The following is a 23,061-nucleotide window of genomic DNA, read 5'->3' on the forward strand; positions in this document are numbered from 1 at the left end:
CCTCATAGGTATCTGGGACCCAACACAGGCAACATGCACATTGTGGCTGATCTCTATGCTGAAGTAGTCGGGGTCGTAGCTCAGTCCAGGTGGGTTTTCACTCATTTTGTGGATTTATGTGTTGGTGTGTGCATGCACATTAAACCTTTGTGTATGTACAGTACAGAAAAGGTACATTGCATCTTTTTTCATAGTTTTTTTGTAAGATACTGTGGATTGTTTGGTTAAATTTGTTGTTAAATTTGTAATTTGAAGACATAAGTTACCTACTGTCCTTCAAGAAAATACCATAATTTCCTCTAATGTTCATTCTGTAGCTGTCATTGTTTTTTTTCAAATGGTGGATATTGTGTTTTGGAACAAAACTCTTCAGTTCTTTATTTTTAATGTCAGCAAAACTCTGATCCAGCTCATGTTGCGACAGTGGGCTTGTTTGTCAGGGTGGAAAACGTAATGTGCAGTACAGTAGCTACCTGTCCTCATCTTGACCCCATTTGCAGTAGAGACAGCAATAACAAATGTTGTCGGCCCTTTGTCTTTTCAGTACACGGGCGGATAAGGAACTAATGAGTGTCCTTCCCTTTGTGATAGTATTTGGGTCGTGTGTGTGTGCTTGTGTGTGCATGTGTGTGTGTGTGTGTGTATGGTTGTGCTAGTAAATATACAGTATGAGTGCGTAATCCTGTGTGTGAGATAGCACTGGGGGATAATGACACTGCAGATGATGGTCTTCCGTCTGTGTAATGCTGTGTGTGATGAGAGATGAGAGCATTGCTCCTAGTTTCCAGGAGGTTATTACTGTGATGGAGGAGGTGTGGGTTCACAGAGCAGAGAGCAGCTCAGTCCCTGCTGTCACGCAAACACACACACACACACACACACACATAAACACACACACTAGCTGAGCCATCATAGTCATTTACCACAGTTATGAATCTAATGATGGATCAATGTCGATGCATTAAGATAGGAAATCCAACAGATGACTGCCTTGCGTGTGGATAATGGGCTTCTTTCATTTGATCGATTAAGATCCTCAGTTCATTTCTAACCTTCATTTAGGATTCTGGTTCTTGGTTAATGGAGTGCCCTTTTCAGTGTATTTATTTGTCGTGCATTTATTCGCACATAGGGCCATGGAAAGTTACAGTACGCACACACACACACGCAGAAAACATTCTCAGCACATATTCTTGGCATTATCTGTGTGTATTTCCCACTGGGTGTGCAGAGCGCAGTGTTTATCTGTATCTTACTTAAACAAACACTCAGCACTACAGAAGAAGGCTGGTCACTGTCCCACTTACTAACTGCTGTGGCAACCCCTGTCAAGCATGCAAAAGCACACACGTAGAAACGCACAAGCACAAATGCACACACATACACATTCCCTCCACATCACCCTTCCAGATGCCATTCTAAATATAGGGCTGCAGAGCGCTGTCGGTAAACCCTATCTGGATGGTGGGCACACACACACACACACACACACACACTTATATATGCACAAACCTGTGTGCATATTCACACAAAAACGCACATAGAGGATTTTTGTGCGTGTGAGAGAGTCTGTGTGTTTCAGGATTATATAGAATAATCTAGTGAGAGTTAGGATCTATCTATGTGAGTGAGCTATCTACACATAATACCTTTTTAATAAATAGACTTGGTCTGTGGAGGCAGGTGGGAAATGTGTATCTTCTCTGAACACAATTTTTTTTAGTGCAATATTGTTTTTGGATGTTGCTTTTAGTCTTGTGATATTATTTGTTTGGTGTGATGTATTTTTTCTGGCTCTGGTCGCAAAACAAATAATAAAGTGTAAACTTATTTTATATTAGAAGGAACACACGTCAACAAATGAACTACTTGCAACTTAATCCCCCCTGCTTTGTTATTATATTCATTCAAATAACCAAACTACCTGTCAACTGAGGCCCCCGATATGAAAACAAAAAATCATATATGACTTGATACTTGAATACTTGATCAAATCTATTCGCCTTTTCCTCGTCAGGTTCCCGGCGGTGAGGAAGAAGTTCATCTCCGAGCTAAAGGAGCTGAGGCAGAAGGAGCAGAGCCCCTACGTCATCCAGTCCACCATCAGCCTCATCATGGGAGTCAAGTTCTTCCGCATTAAAATGTATCCAGTGGAGGACTTTGAAGCCTCCTTCCAGTTCATGCAGGTATGACATCATTTGATACCTTACCTTTACAGCCTTTTATTTGTATGCCGATAAACTAAAAAGGGGGCTATGGTTTGGGAATCATATTCATAACATTCTGCATCACACTCACACAGATACACACATTCATACCTGGGAGCTGCTCAGTATAACCATAATGTTCTACTATTGGTCACTGAGAAGCTCCACTGGAGGAATTAGGGGTTAAGGGCCTTGCTCATTGGCACTTTGGCTTGATTGGGCATTTACATATGAAAATGATTGTGTATATCTTTTCTCTTGCTATCTCTCTCTCTCTCCGTCTCTAGGAGTGTGCCCAGTATTTCTTGGAAGTGAAGGATAAAGACATTAAACACTCATTAGCCGGACTCTTTGTGGAGATACTTGTTCCTGTAGCTGCTGTAAGTGTCTTCCATCGTCCTGCTGGATCTGTGCATTGTAATGGGATGGCTGTTTTGGATTCTTTATGGGCCTTAAAGTCAGTTCAAAGTCACTGTCTATCGTCTAAGTAATATGTCTGTCTGTCTCTCTGTCTTTCTGTCTGAGTGTCTGTTTTCTTCCTGCCTATCTGTCTGTCTCCCTTTATCTTAAGAAACTAAAATGTTTTGCTTTATATTTCTCTGTAACTTTCTCTGTGACTTATTGAGCTGATACTGAGCTGATACTCGAAGCTGTTTCTTGTGTTTCTTAGCACTACACACTATCAAGTTTGAATGTATTCTTTTTTTAAATGTATTTGTTTATCCTTTTTTATTTAATCATTCATTCATTCATTTATCTATGCACAGTCTGGCTCTTGACCTGTGTTCAAAGGTGCAGCCTTAACCTCTAGGCCTAGGCTTTGTTTTCATAGTGTGAGCTACCTTTTTTCTGAAGGATTTCTACCTCTTTCTCTGTAGTACACAAAGCAATGTGGATATTCCCATTCAGCAATATGCTAATGCTGTTCAGCAGCAGAATACGTGCTTCTCCAAAGATGTTCCACTGAAACACAGTAGTATTTGACTTTGTCTTGAGAAAGTAATCAGACAGTGTTGATTCCACGGGACACTGGTTGTTAAACACCATCTTTAGTATTTCACTTACATTTAGCAATTAAACACGTCTTTCGACATCTAAATGCCTGGTGTTTAGATCTTAAGCACGTCACATAGTCCATTAATGTAGTCTCTGTCTGCCTGTAGGTGTGTCAAGGTAAATTTTATTATCACTTAAGGAAAATGACTGTCGAGGGTGATAAAAATTACATAGACATAGAGATAATACAATAGTACAGCAGGAATTCCATAAACAGTTTGGAAAAGTATTGAAAATGATGGTTGTTCAGTGCTGATATGATTATATGTTTTATGTAGTTGCAGACCCACTTTCATTTAAAATTGTGATATTTTGTTGAGTTTTTGTTGTATGAGTACCGTAATAATCTTCAATTACAAAGTGATGTTGTGTAGCTGAGAGTCAAGACATTAGGGTCTGGAAAAAAAAGTGTGGAATTTTGTAAGAAAAATGCGTAGGAGCCCAGTATCTAATAACTTGTGTATCCTCCTCCCTCCCCCAGACTGTGAAGAACGAGGTGAACGTGCCATGCTTACGAAACTTTGTGGAGAGTTTATACGACACCACCCTGGACCTGTCCTCCAGGAAGAAACACTCTCTGGTCAGTCTCTCCCCTTCTTCTGTTTCTCCACTCCTCATCTCTCTTCATTTCCTCTCCATTACCAGCAGTTGGTGAAAGCACTTACTGTAATTCTCCAACATGTGGGCTTTTATCTCTCCATGGGAGGGAGACAGGAGTGCAGTTAAGGCCGCAGTGCACTGGCTAGTTTTTGAGGCAGTGCCAGATGGGCAATATTTGCCCTCGGCAGGGATGGGAATTAGCAAATTGGCAATGTCAACGTGAGTAAGATAGTGGACTCTCATGAATACGCATGAAATGAAATTGTACTTTTTTTAAGGACTTTTTAAAATCTGGTGACAAAATGTCCTATTCCCATTACCTGAAAAATGCAATCATGGCTCTTAGTGTAATGACAGACTAAGCAGTTTTTTGGGAAACACAGACTGAGACACAGGATTAGCAGAATTCTTTCCTGGCAGAAAGAAGTTTCCCTAGTAATCAATGCAGTCAACTCCTTACGCAATGTCGCCCTTTAGTTTCCTCCAAAAAGTTGCCCCACCTCCAGGATATCTCACCACAACCCATGACATGCCTATTTACACTATTCACTGTTTTCACGCTGCATCGGGCTGCTGTGTTGGATTATTTCTGGTGGTTGTTGATGCGCTATGTGGGATATGTGCGTGGACTTCCCTGCTGTGACAGCGGCCTCTGTCCTCCGGGCCCCAGACATGTCATTCAGCCTACATGCTTCCTCCTAGGATTCTCTAAATACTCCCTAGCCACCCATGCATTGAAGACTGAGGCCTGAGACCCTGGACACACCTCACCACACGCAGATGATTTTTCACTTTTTCCAAACAAATAACACACAGGCACGTGCACAAACAGACAATAACCTGTCATGTCAGAGCGCACAGGACAGAATAGAGAGGAATGATAGCAATGTGCTGCCTGTCTCTAATTGTTATTATTTTACAATCTGACACTCCCATTCCTGTAAGTCTCCGCTGTGCCGACTGACATGACAGGATATGAGGTGAGACACAGAAAGGGGAGAGAGAGAGAGAGATAACACACACCCTCTGTGATAAGCAGTGACAGACAGCAGATGCATTCCTTCAACCCAGCATTTCCAAAAACATTAATGACAAGGGTGTATCTGTACTCATTTAAAGAATGAGCTTCATGAAGTCTGGGAAAGGCCCATACAGCGGGCTAAAGGGTCATGTAATGTAAAGGTATGAAATGCCAGATGATTCACCAGTCGAGACACCAAGTCCACGTTCCTCAACTTCAGACTCCAGAATAATTTGATATATTCATCATCTCTCCTATACCCTCATAAAGGTACAAGGGGAGGATTATCTTCATTCCAAGAACCTATCTTTCAATCCGCAAGTGTACAAAACATCAGACTCACATGCTCTCTCCTTAAATAGACTGGCCAGGTGAATCCAGGTGAAGGCAACGATTCTTTGTTGAATTCACTTATTAAATCCTCTTCAGTCTGGAAGGGGAGATGTAGATGATTGAAAAGAGACAGTTTTAAGAGAGATTTATAAGCCTTAAAAACGGTTGAGCAGAGAAATGAAGATTTACAGTATGTTCCAAAATTACTCCACTAACTAATCTACTATTTGAAGAAGTGATGTTCTCAGAAAATTGTTGACTAAATAAAATTAATATCAGTATATGTTTTTTTACAGGACAGTAGGTAACATAAATCCTTGCTTAACAAAATGTAAGGTAATGTGTCTTTTTTTCCCCCCAAAATGGATATATAATATTTTGGAACAGCACTCTTCATAGATTACTCAGCAATGGGCTCAAAAATATAACAATGTCAAAGGAATATGCTGCATAATTAATATAGAAAACTGCTGAAGAGCCTGGATCCTCCATGGTAGAAACTATGAATGATGGACTTGAGGTAATGATTTTTTTCGGATATGTACCATTTTGGAAATGGAGCTCTTCAAATAAATAAACTGTGTCCCCTAACTGTGTCTGACCGTGTTGTCTCCCGTCTCTGCTCTCCCCACCAGGCTCTGTATCCTCTGGTCACCTGCCTGCTGTGTGTGAGTCAGAAGCAGCTCTTCCTCAGCCGCTGGTACATCTTCCTCAACAACTGCCTCTCCAACCTCAAGGTCGGCCTTTCTCTCTATGCAAGAGATATTATGGGTTATTCTTATAATATAATTCCTAAGTAGTGTTACTGTGGCGTAAGGAGCTGAGAGTGTTTTCTAATTATTAAATGTAGATTACTAGGTCAGTTTTACTGTTTCCATCTTTATGGGGTGTAATTTTATCTGTGCCACGAGCCAATTTATATCTCAGTCTGGAACAGTCACTCAGTAACCAGTCACTAGTAGCCAGTCAGTAACCCAGACAGTAATGACCAGTCAGTAACCTAGTGCCAAGCAACCAGTCAGTAATCCAGTAATAAGTCAGTAACCCAGTCACTAGTAATCAGTCAGTTCCCCAATTAACAATGACCAGTCAGTAACCTTGTGTCTGTTAACCAGTCAGCAGCTACATGACTAGTAACCAGCCAGTCAGTCAGTAACCCAAAGTCTTGTAACCAGTCTGGAACCCAGTCACTGATTACTAGTCAGTTAACCAGTCACAGATAGGGATGTTAATGATTAATTGGTCATTAATGTGACTGATGGTCGATTAATTAAATTGATTAAAATTTGCATCCCTAAACCCAGACATTAACGACCAATCAGTTACCTAGTGTCAGTAACCTAGAGTCCATTAACCAGTCAGTAACCCAGTCACTAGTAACTAGTCTGGAACCCAGAGTCTCCACTCTCTACCTGCTTGTGTGTGTGTGTGTGTGTGTGTGTGTGTGTGCGCACACAGTGGTTGTTGTAAGACAAAATGTTCAGCATTTCTCCTGGTGTGAATAAGTGAGATCGGAATGGCGATCATGGCTTATGCTCACACACAATGATTATGCAGTCTGTGCAATCAATCCCCAGATGCTTCTCATCAATCATAAAATCGCCCATGGGGAATGATTTTGCCTCAACAACATACATGCACACAACACCGCGTTACGTAATACCTCATCAAACTTTAAAATGATCTGTTGTGAGAGGTACAATGTGTGTTCTGCCTGAGGGAAACACCACAGGTAGAGAATGTGGTAGTGACTTGTTGGGGCTCATAATGATTTCCCTAAAAGTTTGACTCGTGATCACATAGTAAAGAATTTAGAAAGTAATGTGTGTAGTAGATGCAGTAAACTATCCTGTCTCTGTTAGGGACAGTATGTTAGGAATGTACGGCAGTGTGCTGCACCATTTCTCCCAGAATGTGAAAGAGTGAAAATTCTAATGTACTGAATTTGTGTGTTTGTGTGTGTACAGAATAAAGACCCCAAGATGGCACGTGTGGCTCTCGAGTCTCTCTACCGCCTGCTGTGGGTCTACATGATCCGCATCAAGTGTGAGAGCAACACTGGAACACAGAGGTAACAGACACACGCAGTTATGTTTCCCATCAACAAAGTGGAAGATGTTATTTTAAAGCTGCTAAACATCAGTATATTATTGTCAAATTAATTGTACCTTGGCATAATTACCGTAAACAAATGAGACTACGATCAAGGAGATTGGTAGCCTCTATCCTACACCGGTGGTATTGTTAGTGCTAGGGTTTCTCAGAATTATGACCCCACTTCCCATAAACCCTGTTTCCTATCCCAAAGAGAATGTTGCTACTTATTCCTCCTCCTCCTCCCTGGCGTCGCTTCACATGTTTGTTTTGAAGAGCAAGAAGAAGAATGATAATCGATAAAGTGATTTTTCCATAGGGCTTTCGCTCGTTCCGCTATCTGCCATTGCGAGAAACTCTTGACAGCTTTAGCTCTGTTTACGCTTCTTGTTTTGTGCCGTAAAGCAATATCCCTTTAATAACCCAACCCAATGGCACGCAATGTCAAACGCAGTGTAGAGGCTGTTACTCCTCTCGGCAATGGCATCATTTGTTTACGGTAATTATGCTGATGTCTCAAAGTTAATGTGGTAATGATTTATTGATGTTAAAATGCTACACATTACACCTTTAATGTTTTGTAATGAGGTTTGTTACTGATGTCTCATCTCTTCCCCTCCCATCACTCTCTCAATGCCACTCCCTTCCCCTCTCTTCCTGTGTCTCCTCTTTCTTGTCTCCCCCTCCTCCCCCCAGTCGTCTGACGTCCATCACCTCCACTCTGTTCCCCAAGGGCAGTCGAAGCGTTGTACCCAGAGACATGCCTCTCAATATCTTCGTCAAGATCATCCAGTTTATTGCACAGGTGTGTATGGCACATGCACACGCACGCACGTACTAGTCATAGACGTAAGTATGTACACACTGCTTTAGGTCGAGTGTAAAAAGCAATAGTGTACTCTCAGAACATTTGAGAAATGAAATGGGGGTTCATTTTTTAGTGTTTTGCATAGATAGACATCCTTGCAAAATACATATAATCCGACCCATAAATTGCCAAGATTCTTTCACTCCTCCACTATCTCAGAGAAAAATAAACATAATCTAAAGTGGTCAGTTAACGCAGTTGCAAAACTGGCCAAAAACCACATTTCGAATGAAGCAACTTCTTAGACCGTTATATAAATATTATTTCAGTACCTACTCCCACAGTTGCTCTGATAATGCAGGATTACCAAGAATTTAGGTCATCAGACATTTTTGACACTTTCATTCCACCAGAATCCATTATCTAAATTGATTACACTCCATCTAATGGCTGGATGAGAGGCAGCAATGAGGTTTCAAAACTCAGTGTCATGCTGAGACATCTTAAAACTATGCACTCATGGTTCTTATAGGCACTTTGGATAAAACCGTCTACCAAATGGCAAATCTGTCATGTTTTAGTGATATTCTTTCCGCAGCTGACTGTAACACACATATCTATTTTCATACCTCTTGATGTCAATGCAAATAAATAACTCCTAAATAAATATAGAAAAGTTCTGAATTCATTTACATACATTACATACATTCTAAAACTGTCAAAACCCACAGACAACATGGTCTTGTCCCTAAACTCTCTCCATATATTTATCATATCTATATATAATAACAATGTTACATCTGTAAGCCGGTAGAGACTGCAAAGGTACCAGCTGCTGCACACTCCATAAACTTTGAAACCCTGTAACACCAATGTTTTTGTTCTATATTCAGGAGAGACTGGATTTTGCCATGAAGGAGATCATATTTGACCTGCTGAGTGTCGGGAAACCTGCCAAAGCCTTCAGTCTCAATCCAGAGGTAAAGAAAACTCACACAGACATACAGCCTGAGCACAGACACACACACACACACACACACACACACACACACACACACACACACAGATCAACTATATATCCCCAAGGCATATTAGATGAGTGAGCATTCCAATTTTTATTTGTGTTCCTTAGTGAGGCAGGTAAAGAACAGTATGCTCTCTGTTGTAACTTTGAAACAAAATGTACCATCAGTCTGAACAGGCAGCTTGTCAGCTGTAGTGCAGAGACACAGACACACGTAGGGTTGGGGAGTAATGGATCATAGGCAAGGGGATTACAGTATTTTGATTATAAAAATGGTAACAAATCATTCAAATTCATGCCGTAAAACCACAGTAAATACATTACAGATACTTTTAACAAATTTGGCGAGTAGGCTACTTGTTGGAATACTAAGAAATATTTGTATTTACAGTTAATGCATTATAATTGTGAAATTATAGACACTATCAAAACTTTAGAAATCATGAAAAAATATTTGAAAGATTATGATAATGCAGATGATAATTCTGACATTTACTAATTAGTGACATTGACATTTGAAAATGTAATGCCTTACTGAATAGCACTGATTACAATTTTAAGCAGGTAATAAGTGATCAATAATAGAATACATTTTGAATATAAATAATCATCCCAAACCTTTGTGTATGTAGTAAAGATTCTGTGTTATGTATCTTCCATTTTTATTAATATATCTTTTCTATGAGGGGTAGAAGCAACACCTGATGATTCTGTGAATGCTGTATTATCAACCACAAATCTGCCATTGTTCCTAATAGCTGTAGTGTATGTGATATGTAGTAAGGATGCTGTGCTGTATCTGTGTTCCAGCGTATGAACATCGGCCTGCGGGCGTTCCTGGTGATAGCGGACGCTCTGCAGCAGAAGGACGGGGAGCCTCCTATGCCCAACACAGGAGCCACGCTGCCCTCCGGAAACTCCCTGAAGAAGAAGAAGACCTACCTCAGCAAGACCCTCACTGAAGAGGAGGCCAAACTCATAGGTCTGTCAGCGTGTGTGTGTGTGTGTGTAAACTTGTAAACTTTCCCTCTGTCATAGCTATATCCATTAGCACCTGTATTCACTGATCACTGATTCATGTGTATATCCTCTCTGTAACTCCATGTCCATGTCGTCCTCTGTTCTCTGCAGGCATGTCGCTGTACTACTCCCAGGTGCGTAAGGCCCTGGACAACATCCTGAGGCACTTGGACAAGGAGGTGGGTCGTTGCATGATGCTCACCAACGTCCAGATGCTCAACAAAGAACCAGAGGACATGATCACGTATGTAAACTACACAGTCCAACAGCTCAACATACTTTTCAGTCTTCCAGTGCCACTACACATCTGTGATTGCTCCGTTTAATACTATATTTAAAGCCCCAATTTGAAATGGCAAATATAGAACTGACAACTGAAACACTGATGGATGCCTCTCTACTGACTTTGTTTATGTTTTGATTAATTGAATTAATGGCATTTTACCTCTCAAATTGAGTGAGTGAGCTTTTGGTGCAAGGGCTGACAATATATGACAGCTAAACATGAGTATTAAATGTCTTTTGAGGCTATAAGATTTTAATACATAGGTAATATTTGTAAACATGTACTGCGCACACAGACATCTTAATATGTGTTAATGTACCTAAACTCTAAAAAGGCCAAATAAATTCAGAATTTGGGGTTTCAACTCTTTCTCTCTCCCTCCTTCTCTCTCATTGACAGTGGAGAGAGGAAGCCTAAAATCGACCTGTTCAGGACTTGTGTGGCGGCCATTCCTCGCATCCTTCCTGACGGCATGTCCAAGCCCGAGCTCATCGACCTGCTCTCACGGTGAGTTAGCGTTAGAGACAGGATGACTTGCTGACTTGCTCGCTAACATGTTGTCACATGCTAATCATATGCACTGTGCTTGTGTTTTTCTCAAGGTTATCATGTTGAATCTTTTGACAGTGCATTTATTGATCATCACTTAAAACTTTACAATTCTGTTTGTTAATTGTTATGTTTATTCTTATGAGGAATAATCTTCAACTATAGAGTGACATGGTTTCACTGACAATCAACATACATTTCCATGCCATTTCCACTGGCTAAAATCGTCAAATCCAGTCAAGAGTCTGAGCCTTTTAGTCAGAGAAAGTGAAGAGATTTTTTATTTCACTTGCTGTCATTGAGATATTAGACATTCTGAAATTTAGATGGTTTCCATTTCTAGCTATCGGCGAGATCTTAGTCATTCTACTCTGTTTATATGTTTTCCATCTCACAGACTGACGGTCCACATGGACGACGAGCTCCGCCTCATTTCCCAGAACTCCCTGCAGAGCCTGCTATTAGATTTCTCAGACTGGAGGGAAGACGTCCTGTTCGGTTACACACACTTCCTTTTGCGAGAGGTAAGCGCTCAAGAAGCATTTGATGAAGAGATGTTGAGACATTACTGAATTTGAGGAAACTGAAGCTACCCAGACAGTACAGCTGATAGCAGATGATTGTATCCTGCATTTACAGTAATTACTGTACCTATAGATGTAGGTTTAGTTTTAGTTTATTTTCACATACAGTTGATAAAAACTGAAAAATGGGAGACAAAAAAAAGTAATCAAAATTGTGAAGATGAGATAAAGAAACTTCAAGGGGCGTAAAACCACCTTATCCCAAAGGGAAAAAGAAAACAAATCAAGATGACAACCAAAGACATAATGGTACTGTTTACTGTTATCTTGCTTGTCACTTCGCCCCTCTTGCATGTATCTTGCACCTGTCTGGCATTAACACTAAAGACAATTCTCTGTTGAATATAATGCAGTAGAACCAAATCTGTCTATCATAATGCAAAACTCCAATGTTCCACAATCAACTTGTTAACAGATGGTTCCTTGCAACTTCTAACAGCTGAAATGAGAGCATTTTCTTGCCTAGTAGTAGCAGGAGTTCAGCAAACTGCAGCAGTAGTGACTCCTACAATGGCTACATGTATAGATGGATACAATTACATGACTTTGTTCTTATCGCTCTCCAATCCCTCCCAGGTACAGGACACCCATCAGGGTCTGCAGGATGCGTCGGTCAAACTCCTCCTCCAGCTGCTCACCCAGTGGAGGTTAGCCTTGCAGCTCCAGGGGAAGACGCGAGGTGGAACTGAGGTTTGTACAGTATAGTGTGAAGCTTCACTCTGTGTTGGTCACATGTTAGCCACCTTTTGCCACCCCCATCTCTACACCAATCCTATCCTAATGTGGCATCTTGAGAGAATGATGCATCTCACCACTGCACATTTTCAAAATTATAGTGATTAGCCCAAGGGGTGGCATTACATCATTTGGGATTTTGTGGAAACTTGGGGGAAATGATGCATCTCACTTCTCATGTTTCAAAATTACACTTGCTGGCCCAAGGGGAGGTGCTATAATTACAGGTCAAAACAAGGTAACATGTTTGTTTGGGTTCTGCATTAATCATGGGGGAGGATATGTTTACTGTTGCCTTGTTTATTATGGTTTTCATGTTTGGAAAGCACTTTTAATCATTGTTGTGAAAAGTTGCTGTATAAATAAGGACTATTACTATCATTATTACTGTTATTAAGTGTATTGTAATCTCTACTCTCTCTCAAATAAGATCTTTCTCAGTATCCTGTCCACCCTGTCTATCTTCCCTCTCCATCAGACCAGCCCCAGACTGCCGGAGCGAAGCCCCCATTGCTCGGTGCTCCACGCGGTGGAGGGCCTGGCTCTGCTGCTCCTCTGCTCTTGTCAGATCAGCACCAGGAAGCTGGCTGTGGGCGTGCTAAGAGAAATACGCTGCCTCTTCACAGCCCTCGGACATGCTGAGGTACGGTAGTCCTTCTCACTGTTTCACCAGCCAAATAGATTTAAATGAACCTCCAAATCATAATAATGTGAATGTGATACTTTATTGATCCGACAGAGGGATTGAAGGGTGGTCTCAGTGCCAAGCCGACCTGCTGATAGTTGTTTATCAAAGTGACTGGCAAAATAAAGAAATGCGCAGGCCGCAGACAAAAAAATTACCAGCATTTATCAGGCAGCTGGTGTTAAATTACCACTTTGGTAGAGAGAGAGGTAGGAAGCGAAGGGGGGAGGGAGAGACATGGATAGAGCAGCACAGAGGGAAAGCCATCTGACTGTGGCTGTGATTACGGATACAGCATTTGCACATTGTATGACGCTGTTGTAAGAATAGCTGTTTCTATAAATGTCTTTCCCCTCTAGGATGATGACAAACCCATGATAGAGATCATGGACCAGCTGAGCCCAGCTGTAATGGACAGCTTCGTTCATGTGGCTGTCTCCGACTCGGTGAGCACCTTTTTATTAAGTGTATTCGTGTTTGGGGTGTATCAGTAATATTTGGATTTATACTACACAATGTAATATCACACCTTTTTTATGATGTTCTTCTAAAGTCACTAATTTTGCTGGTGCTCCTCTCCTCTCCTCTCCTCTCCTCTCCTCTCCTCTCCTCTCCTCTCCTCTCCTCTCCTCCCCTCCCCTCCCTCAGTCCACTCTGCCACTGAGCCACCATGTTGACCTCCAGTGGCTGGTGGAGTGGACGTCTCGGCTGGTGAGCAGTGCCTACGATGTGAAGAGCCCCAGCCACGTCTGGATTTTTGCCCAGTGTGTGAAGGACCCCTGGGTGCTGTGTCTGCACAGCTTCCTGCGCCAGGAGCACCTGCCCAAGCACTGCCCCATCGCCCTGGGCTACGCCTGGCCCTACGCCTTCACGCGGCTACAGCTGCTGCTGCCGCTGGTTGACCCCAAGTACGAGAGCACACATTACATTGACATTTACATTTTAGGCATTTACCTGACGCTCTTGTCCAGAGTCACTTGAGTGATTGCAACAGTAGAATAAGCTTAAATTCCTAGATCACCAAAATTACAACCAATAGTAAGCGGTCCAATGATCAGAATATCTATGGTCACAATATTCCTGTGGCCATAGAGTGATCATGTAAGAATGAGGTGCTAGGAAAATAAATAAAAGAGCTAAGAAGAGATGTTGAAGGGATACTTTTAGACCAGTTAAAGTGGATAGAGGACAGGAGATGTGATTTAATTCAGTATACACAGAAACATGCTTGAAGGACAGCACCAGTGTAACTTTGCTTTTGGCGTATACTGACATCAGTTTACACTAGTAGAAAAGTAGAGCTAAGATGAATCTATCTACTAAGTTACTTCCAAATAATTTAATCAAGTACAGCACCGCTGTCCTCAAAGCATATATTCAAGTACACCTAACCACAGTGAAATGTAGAGGTAAAACAACAAATGATATATGCAAATGAAAGATTCAAATATCTTTGACCGTCTGTCTCTATTCTCCTTCTTTGCCTGTCTTTCTACAGCAGCCCAGTGAATGCTAAGAAGACCAGCACAGCAGGCTCCAGCGACAGCTACATCCCTCTGTGGCGAAACTACCTGATCCTGTGTCTGGGCGTGGCCAAGCCCAGCATCATGTCCCCCGGTCACCTCAGAGCTTCCACACCCGAGATCACCGCCACCACGCCTGATGGCAGCGTCACCTACGACAACAAGGTATGTGTTTGTTTGTGTGTGTGCTTGTATTTCAGATAAGATAACAGGTCTGGAAAGTCTGGAGAAGTATGCGATAATTTGATAATTTCAAGGTCTTGAAAAGTTTGGGAACAAAAAGTCATGGAAAATATGGAAATACATGGTTGTTCAGTCCCAATGCGATGATGACTGCTCTTTTTTATGTACTGGAGCTGTATGGCACTGCCATTTTATATATTGTGTTATTTGTTATGAAGAATCATCTTAAAATATAGAGTGGTATGGCCTAGTTGACAGTCATATTGCCCAGCTACTATCATATATAAATCATCAAATCCCTGAGTGATTACCAGTGAAAATCATGGTGTAATAGTATCAAAGTATGTCGCTCATTCTTTCCGAGTGTCTATTGCTTATTAATTTTCGTTACTTTGGGTTAGTGTTGGGTTAGTAGTGGAGCTCACACATCTGAGCAATCATGGTTTCATGTGGTTTGTGCTGATCCGTGTGTGTGTATCTTGTATTGCTCAGGTGATAGGCACCCCCTCAGTAGCCTGGCTTTTAAAACAGCTGGTCCCGTTGATGAGAGCCGAGAGTTTGGAGATCACAGAGTCTCTGGTGCTGGGGTTCGGACGCACAAATGCCCTGGTCTTCAGGTACTAGAACAGACACACGCACAAATGCACACCTACAAAAACACACACAGCTCATACCATACATGCCAGACTTGGGTCAAATGGTATTTGCAAGTTATTCTTAGTGTTTTTGCCTACTGGGAGCACCAGATAGGTGGGGTTTACCACAGCAGAACAATTCAGAAAGTGTCAGATAATTTGTCTGTCACAGAAAAGTATTCTAATTTGACGCTCAGGTAATCCAGCTACAACTCCAAGAATCTAAAAACAATTATTTGCAAACGCTACTTGACCCAGGCCTGATACACAAATTATTTTTCTTTCGGTGAGAGCTTTTGGTGAAGCAGAGAAGAAGAAACAAAGGCTGAATGGGGGGAAGGGCTCTGGATAGATTTAGGCCACAATACAAAATGGATGATGTGCTAGATGTAGTCCTTATCTGTTTCTTTTTTTACATGAGAATGACATGATTCATATGTCTTTTTTCACGCTCCCTTCTTCCATTAGTTATTCCCCTGTCTGTCTGTACATTCCCTTCATACCTGAGATGAGCAGCATACCTCTTTGACGTTCTGCATGGGAGAGAGGTGTATTGCATTTTTTAAAGATAGAGGTTCCATTGTGAAAGGGGAGCTGTTTCATTTTGTAAGAGAGCATCTATTTTTAACCTGAAATGTTTTCTGAAAGCGAGGTCATTGTTATTAAAGAGATTAAGGCCTCTCCAGACAAATTTGTCTAACATTACAATGTTCGAGGATTAGTGGTTTTAGGGCATGTGACATTTGAAATTTGAGTAGCACGAGATTTATATCTGTTACAAACCATTCTACTCCATTAACTCATACTGTTTTCAGTCTAGAAGGAGAGAAGATTTGATCAGTCACATTTAGCGATACACCGATGAAGCAATTAATTGATTGTTTTGCCTTCTCCTTTTCTGTGTGTGTGTTAACAGGGAGCTAGTGGAGGAACTCCATCCATTGATGAAGGAAGCACTGGAACGTAGGCCTGAGGTGACATACACACACACACACACACACACACTCACACTCTCACACACACACACACACACAGAGGGAGAGAGAGAGAGAAACACAATGACAATACCGAAATAAGATAAGATGAACTTTATTGATCCCAGACAGGAATTTGGGGAAATATACTCTAAATGAACTTGAAGTATAGTGTCAAACTCTATTTAAATATGCCTGTAAATAAGGGTGTATAAGGTATCGTAGGTATTGGATATGCCAATGAATATAAACAACTACTAGACTGAGTGTTGATAATCCCTTCCTTATGGCAGTAAATTGAACCCCTTTCTGTGATGTGTGTGTTCCCAGAATAAGAAGCGCCGTGAGAGGAGGGATCTGCTCAGGCTACAGCTGCTCAGGATCTTTGAACTGTTGGCTGATGCAGGAGTCATCAGTGACAGGTAGCACACACACACCCACACAGACACTCACACTCACACACTACTTGATTGCTGCCATCAAGTTTAGATACATATTTATCGCTCTTTTACCTCTCTTCCCTTTCTTTGCCTTCCTTTTTACTTCTACCAACAAACTTCGAAGGAGATTATGTTTTCACTCCTGTTTGTTTGTCTGTTTGTTAGTAAGATATCTAAAAAAAATGTGTCTGAAAGTAAACTGATCCTTGGTCCAAAGCCTTTATTCAATTTTAGTGGTGATCTAGATATGGGATTTTGACGATTTAGAAGATTATCATTTTTTAACCATATCTATTATGCTGCGTTTATGTGCTGGTGGGAAAGTCGGACATCTAAGACAAGTCAGATGCTAAACAGCATTGCGTTCACATGCTATTTTCTCAGAAAATCAATCCCAGAGGACAAACGAAAGACAAACATAAACTGAGAGGCTGCAGCTTTGCAAGTTAGAGAATTATTCAGCATTGGCGGATGTTTGCGCTCTACCGAGTGCCTTCTAGTTGTCTTTGTTTTGGTAGTTTTTATACTTTATTTACCCAAGGACTCCACTGGAGCTGTTGTGTGTTAACCACCTTAACATAATACTTCATGCCTTACCCCATCAGTAGTTGTTGTCCAGCCAGTCCAGTGATTCGAACCTGCAACCTTCTCCAACTTCCTTGCTTCTCTACCCTCTAGCCTACTGCGCCCCTAAAAGATTGCCTATGTAATCTGAAAGATGAGCTCTTTAATCCCGCTTTAACTGAATTTCATCTCCTTCCTCCTCTGCAGCACCAATGGAGCACTGGAGCGCGACTCCCTGGCTTTGGGGGCCTTGTTCCTAGAGTATGTGGACCTGACCCGGATGCTCCTGGAGGCGGAGAATGAGAAGGAGCTGGACGTGCTTAAAGACATCAGGGCCCACTTCAGCGGGATGGTGGCCAACCTCATCCAGTGTGTCCCTGGTAAATAATTAGATTACTCATAATGCATTGGTCCTTCAGTAGTAGCAGTTGTAATAGTAGTAGTAGCTTTATCAGTGTTCTGCAGTTACTCACTGACTGAATTTACATACCAGTTTACAGTATCACAAATTATCCAGTACAATTGTTCATAGACTAAAAACGTAAAACCTAAAATGGTCAATACATATGGAAATTAGAGTATACATTGATAGTTTGACAACATCTTGAGAAATAACATTATTTTTGTTTCCCTCCATCTCTGCAGTCCACCATAGGCGCTTCCTCTTCCCTCAGCAGTCTCTGAGGCACCATCTCTTCATCCTCTTCAGCCAATGGGCCGGCCCCTTCAGTGTCATGTTCACGCCCCTTGATCGCTATAGCGACCGCAACCACCAGATCACTCGGTACCAGTACTGTGCTCTCAAGGTAAGCAATACCCACAGTCGCAAGACCATTAATACATGGCAGGAGTGATTTCTGCAATATTTTGTCCTTTTACTGCATTTTACACAAACCTCAGCGTTAAATCTTGTTAAGTCTCATTAAGTTTACTCTCTTAACTTTTGTCCCCTAGGCTATGTCAGCGGTGCTGTGTTGCGGTCCAGTGTTTGACAATGTGGGTCTGTCTACTGACGGCTATCTCTACAAATGGCTGGACAACATCCTGGCCTGCCACGACCTGCGGGTAGGTCACCTCTCTGATTGGTTATTGCCTCTAACTTGTTGCATGGGAGCCTTGTATGTCTACAGGTTTTCAGAAAATATAACACTGGTTAATATCTTTTAAGAAGTTTGAATAGTTCCAGCACAAATGCTTTAAATAATCTGACATACATATTAAGGGGTTGTAGCACTTACACTTACCCCAAGAAGTTGTTTTTCAAATCTACATTTCCCTTTTTTCTGTTGCACCCTTCGTGTTATTTCCTATATGTGGGTGAGTCGTTCTACATGATAACATGTGTTGCCTTAGGTGCACCGTCTGGGCTGTGAGGTGGTGATCCTGCTGCTAGAACTGAACCCAGACCAGGTCAACCTGTTCAACTGGGCTGTGGACCGCTGCTTCACCGGATCTTACCAGCTGGCCTCTGGCTGCTTCAAGGCCATCGCCACCGTCTGCGGTAACAGGTAGGCAATCATGGTGTTAACACTCTTGTGTGAGTTATCACTGGAGACATGCATTACATTCTTTATTGCTATATGTTATATTGTTAAAATCTAATTTCCCACCTTTCCTATGTTTGTGAAAGATGTATGTAACAAGAAGAGCAAATAGATTAATAAGTGACAGACGTACAAAGTTGTTCATTGAATGTTGAGAACTTCTACGGCTGTCTCTAATTTTGTTTACATTTCACAAAGTGACACATGCACTTTCGTTGCACATAGTATATTTCTCTCATCTAATCTTCATTAAATTCCACTTAAACTTTAGCTTGCAGCATGAGACGAAATGCAAGATTTGTGAGTACTAGTTTTCAGTGTAACCAGCCACTCAATTAATAACCATATTTTGTTGTTTTGCCAGGAATTACCCATGTGACCTGGTGACCTTACTTAATCTGGTGCTGTTCAAGGCCTCAGACACCAGCAGGGAAATCTATGAGATCTCCATGCAGTTGATGCAGGTAAAAAACATGCACAGAGAACACATCACACAATGTTGAATAGTCATTGAACGCATATATAGAGGTGAAACAGTACAGTGCATTTTGATTATAATGGAATTATGTCCGCAGGTGCTGGAGTCTAAGCTGTGTGTGTACTCTAAGCGGATGGTGGAGCAAAAGCCTGGTAATATTCTGTATGGGACCCACGGCCCGCTGCCTCCTCTGTACAGCGTCAACCTCTCTCAGCTCTCCATCCAGCTGGCCAGCATGTTCCCAGAGCTCACCCTGCCTCTCTTCTCAGGTAAACACACCTGGGTGAATCTGTACGCTGTGTTATGCATGGAGAAGTCAAGTCAAGTTTATTTATAGAACGCTTTTAACAAATAGGCCTGACACAAGGGACGCAAAAACAGATGGATACTAAAAACAAGAGACAGAACAGAAGTTCATCACAAACTCTAGGAAACGCTGGGGTCAGCACTTTTTGCTGATCATATATCACATATTTTGTTATTTGTGTCCATACTGTGTATCATAGGCTGCAGCTTAGCTAATGCATTTGTTGTCTTATAAGTAAGAGAAGTGTGCTGAGGGAAATCTACATGTTTATGTGTTAAAAGAACAATCCATCCTTCTTGAACACTGTTAAAAATCAGGTACTGAAGATGTAATTTGTATTTCTGGGCCCACTTTGTTGTTTTGTTGTTATTCCCATGGATAATTGGCCAAATGTAGACACATGAAGTCACATCAAGATTTTTCCAACACAGCTACAATACAGTTTGATAGCAGAATAAATGTCAACTATCAAAAACATAAATGGTAAACAGGTTTGTAGGAAATGACTAACTGAAGTAGAAGTAGACAAGGCAGGTTGAGGGAAAGTGCGTACAACAAAAAAGTAAATTACAACACTTCATCACAAAATAACTCCTGTAATGCATTGAACATACATTGATACATAACAGTGTAAGAGAATCTGAAGGTTGAATTTTCCTTTAAAGAGGATTCCTCAAAGCACTTATCACATCCTTTCTTCTGACTCTTTCTCCCCACACAGAGGTGAGCCAGCGTTTCCCCACCACCCATCCCAACGGCAGACAGATCATGCTGTCCTACCTGCTGCCCTGGCTCAGTAACATTGAGCTGGTCGACACGGGGCTCCTCCCCCCTGCCTCCAGCCCCTGCACCCCAGAGGAAGAGCCTCGTGGTCGGGCGCACAGCCTGGGACTGTCCCCCAGTCTGAGGGGTAACGGCTGGGGCTCCCTGCAGGCCACCTCGCTGGTGCTCAACAACCTCATGTTCATGACCGCTAAGGTGGGAAACTGTTTGTGTGTGTGTGTGTGTGCATCTTTCAGAGTGAAACAACTCTCATTTCACAGTAAAACCCCTTTCCTTTCTTTACGTCATCAGTACGGAGACGAGGTCCCTGGCCCAGAGATGGAGAACGCCTGGAACGCCCTGGTGTCCAACGAGAGGTGGAGCAACAACTTACGGATAGCCCTGCAGTTCCTCATCAGTCTGTGTGGAGTCAGCAGCGATACCACACTCTTGCCCTATGTGAGTGTATTTCCTCATCCATAGTTTAGCGTTCAAGTGTCAACATAGCTTGCTTGCGGTGTCTATGGCGGTGCGAGCATTTATAAATCTGTGTCGGTCTTTGTTGCATTCTGTCTAGAAGAAAAATGGAAGTGATCGTGTTATATCTGTTGAAAACGAGAGGCTTTGTTTACACTGATTTATTAGGTTGAAGATGTTCTTTTCACTTTGAAAGTTATTGTTTGGGTAACACTTTATTTCGATAGTCCACTGTTGACTCTCTACAACATGTCAGTTGACTGTCAACAACAGACTTCATCAACTGAATATGTGTTGACTATAAGCTAGGAAGGAACACATTCCTAGGGCCTTACTGCCCTATAACCCTAACTTTAACCATTTTTTTATTAGCCTAAATTTAAACCTAAACCTAACCCTAACATTCACCCTAATCCTAATCTTAACCCTAACCTTTACCAAATTATTTTATGTGCCCAACCCTGACCCATTTCTTTTAGGTGCCTAAATTTAACCTTAACCTCAAGTTGTTGACAGCAGTCTGTTGATAGTAATTTGAGCAGGTGAACTTGACAATCAACTCATAGGTAGCTGACATAAATTACGGATAGTTTGTTGAACATTTGTTGATAGCTGAAAATACCTAGTTGATAGTCTGTTGAAACAACTCTTGTTGGCAGTCAGCTGATACACTGTTGAATATCTACTGATACACTGTTGAGAGTCAACACTGGACTATTGAAATAAAGTGATACAATTGTTTGAGCTTTTGATATACTTTAAGGACTGACAGTGTGTAACAGCTAAACACGAGGTTTAGCTGTTACGTAGATATGGGATTGTATATAGATGTATTGCATTTTGGGTGATAAAAGGTTTGTTTAGTTTAATATCTGGAAACACTACACTAAAATAGATCTGTATTTTCAGTTATAATGGAAAGAATTGGTTAAGAAAAACCTCCAAGTTAACACAAGTTAAAGTCTTCAAGAACATATGTAAATATAACCAAAATTTAGACAGTTGGAATCAGGATTGTGTCTTTAATATGAGAATTTTGAGTACCAGTGATGTTTTCCACACACTGCACCAAAGCAAAATTCAACTGCAAAAACCACGTGCAGAAACAAAAAACATCTTTGCTCCAGTTTGTAGTTTATGTGTTATATGTGCTATTGTGAGGTATATCTCCAAGTTAGGTATTAAAACTGTGTTGCTATATGTGTCTGTTTTAGATCAAGAAGGTGGTGATCTACCTGTGTCGCAACAACACCATCCAGACTATGGAGGAACTTCTGTTTGAGCTGCAGCAGACCGACCCAGTCAACCCTGTGGTGTTGCACTGTGACAACCCTCCTTTTTACCGCTTCGCTGCCAGCAACAAATCCTCCGCCTCACACACAGGTCAGAGGAGAAATTCCTGTCATTGGCTAGGTTGGCGGTATCCATCAAGTATTGAGAAAGTGGGATCTCATTTGTTAAAGACGAGATGAAATGAAAAATGCCTTTTTAACCCTTTTAGATCACATCCCCGGTCATACTGTGCACCTATTTAACAATATATGCCAAAAAAAATACCAAAAATCAATTTCATTGTATTCTTATATCAAAATTTAATCATGTTTTCTTCCTGTAAAACAAAATATGCCGTGTGCTTACGTAAGCATGCCCGTAACTAATTTCAACCAATAATATCATGACATCCACCCATCAATCAATCTTCAACTTTTAGCGCACAGAGCTAAGAGGCTAAGATTCATTAGTTAGCTAGCTAGCAACAGCATGGTACTTCGGTGTGTCTTCGGGTGTTATGACACACCCACTTTTCAACGTTCAAATCAAATTCCTCCCAACGTTATGTCCTGCCTGTCTTTCCTGTTTCACTCGGAAATACGTCACGATACGGAAGTTAGATACTCTCGAAATGCCGTTTCATCTCGACTTTAAATGCAAATCAGTGGAAATTAACTGAATGCAGAATGTATATTTTGTAATGGGCTGGTTTTGTTTTGGGTTCTACTTACAACCTCCTCCACTGAAATTATTTTGTGTTGATTGCTGGTCATATTCGTTGACATGAAATGGTGTTTTTATCTCAACTTTGACCTTTAATTTGAGGTTTACAGTTGTTTTATATGACAGATGTTGGACTACACTGTATTCCTAAACAATATCTCTGTAATGTCTTATGTG

At 41.4% G+C, this 23,061-nt stretch overlaps 1 protein-coding gene across 2 annotated transcripts in view; it reads left to right on the plus strand.

Annotated features, from left to right (window-relative positions):
- The window catches only part of fryb (furry homolog b (Drosophila)), a 64,849-nt gene that overhangs the window by 20,722 nt on the left and 21,066 nt on the right, over positions 1-23,061 (plus strand). For both annotated transcript variants that reach the window (XM_078286392.1, XM_078286393.1), the window contains exons 7-35: positions 9-89; positions 2,018-2,186; positions 2,495-2,587; positions 3,745-3,843; positions 5,853-5,954; positions 7,185-7,288; positions 8,008-8,116; positions 9,013-9,099; positions 9,954-10,125; positions 10,275-10,407; positions 10,849-10,956; positions 11,396-11,522; positions 12,159-12,272; positions 12,796-12,960; positions 13,362-13,448; positions 13,651-13,910; positions 14,501-14,690; positions 15,201-15,325; positions 16,260-16,317; positions 16,648-16,739; positions 17,529-17,701; positions 17,967-18,127; positions 18,276-18,386; positions 18,675-18,829; positions 19,230-19,329; positions 19,441-19,612; positions 20,372-20,628; positions 20,725-20,871; positions 22,104-22,272. In XM_078286392.1, the coding sequence (XP_078142518.1) occupies positions 9-89; positions 2,018-2,186; positions 2,495-2,587; positions 3,745-3,843; positions 5,853-5,954; positions 7,185-7,288; positions 8,008-8,116; positions 9,013-9,099; positions 9,954-10,125; positions 10,275-10,407; positions 10,849-10,956; positions 11,396-11,522; positions 12,159-12,272; positions 12,796-12,960; positions 13,362-13,448; positions 13,651-13,910; positions 14,501-14,690; positions 15,201-15,325; positions 16,260-16,317; positions 16,648-16,739; positions 17,529-17,701; positions 17,967-18,127; positions 18,276-18,386; positions 18,675-18,829; positions 19,230-19,329; positions 19,441-19,612; positions 20,372-20,628; positions 20,725-20,871; positions 22,104-22,272 (3,920 nt within the window). The remainder of the gene's footprint in view (positions 1-8; positions 90-2,017; positions 2,187-2,494; positions 2,588-3,744; positions 3,844-5,852; positions 5,955-7,184; positions 7,289-8,007; positions 8,117-9,012; positions 9,100-9,953; positions 10,126-10,274; positions 10,408-10,848; positions 10,957-11,395; positions 11,523-12,158; positions 12,273-12,795; positions 12,961-13,361; positions 13,449-13,650; positions 13,911-14,500; positions 14,691-15,200; positions 15,326-16,259; positions 16,318-16,647; positions 16,740-17,528; positions 17,702-17,966; positions 18,128-18,275; positions 18,387-18,674; positions 18,830-19,229; positions 19,330-19,440; positions 19,613-20,371; positions 20,629-20,724; positions 20,872-22,103; positions 22,273-23,061) is intronic.

The sequence above is a fragment of the Centroberyx gerrardi genome, chromosome 11 (assembly GCF_048128805.1).
Source record: "Centroberyx gerrardi isolate f3 chromosome 11, fCenGer3.hap1.cur.20231027, whole genome shotgun sequence".
Lineage (NCBI taxonomy): Eukaryota > Metazoa > Chordata > Actinopteri > Beryciformes > Berycidae > Centroberyx > Centroberyx gerrardi.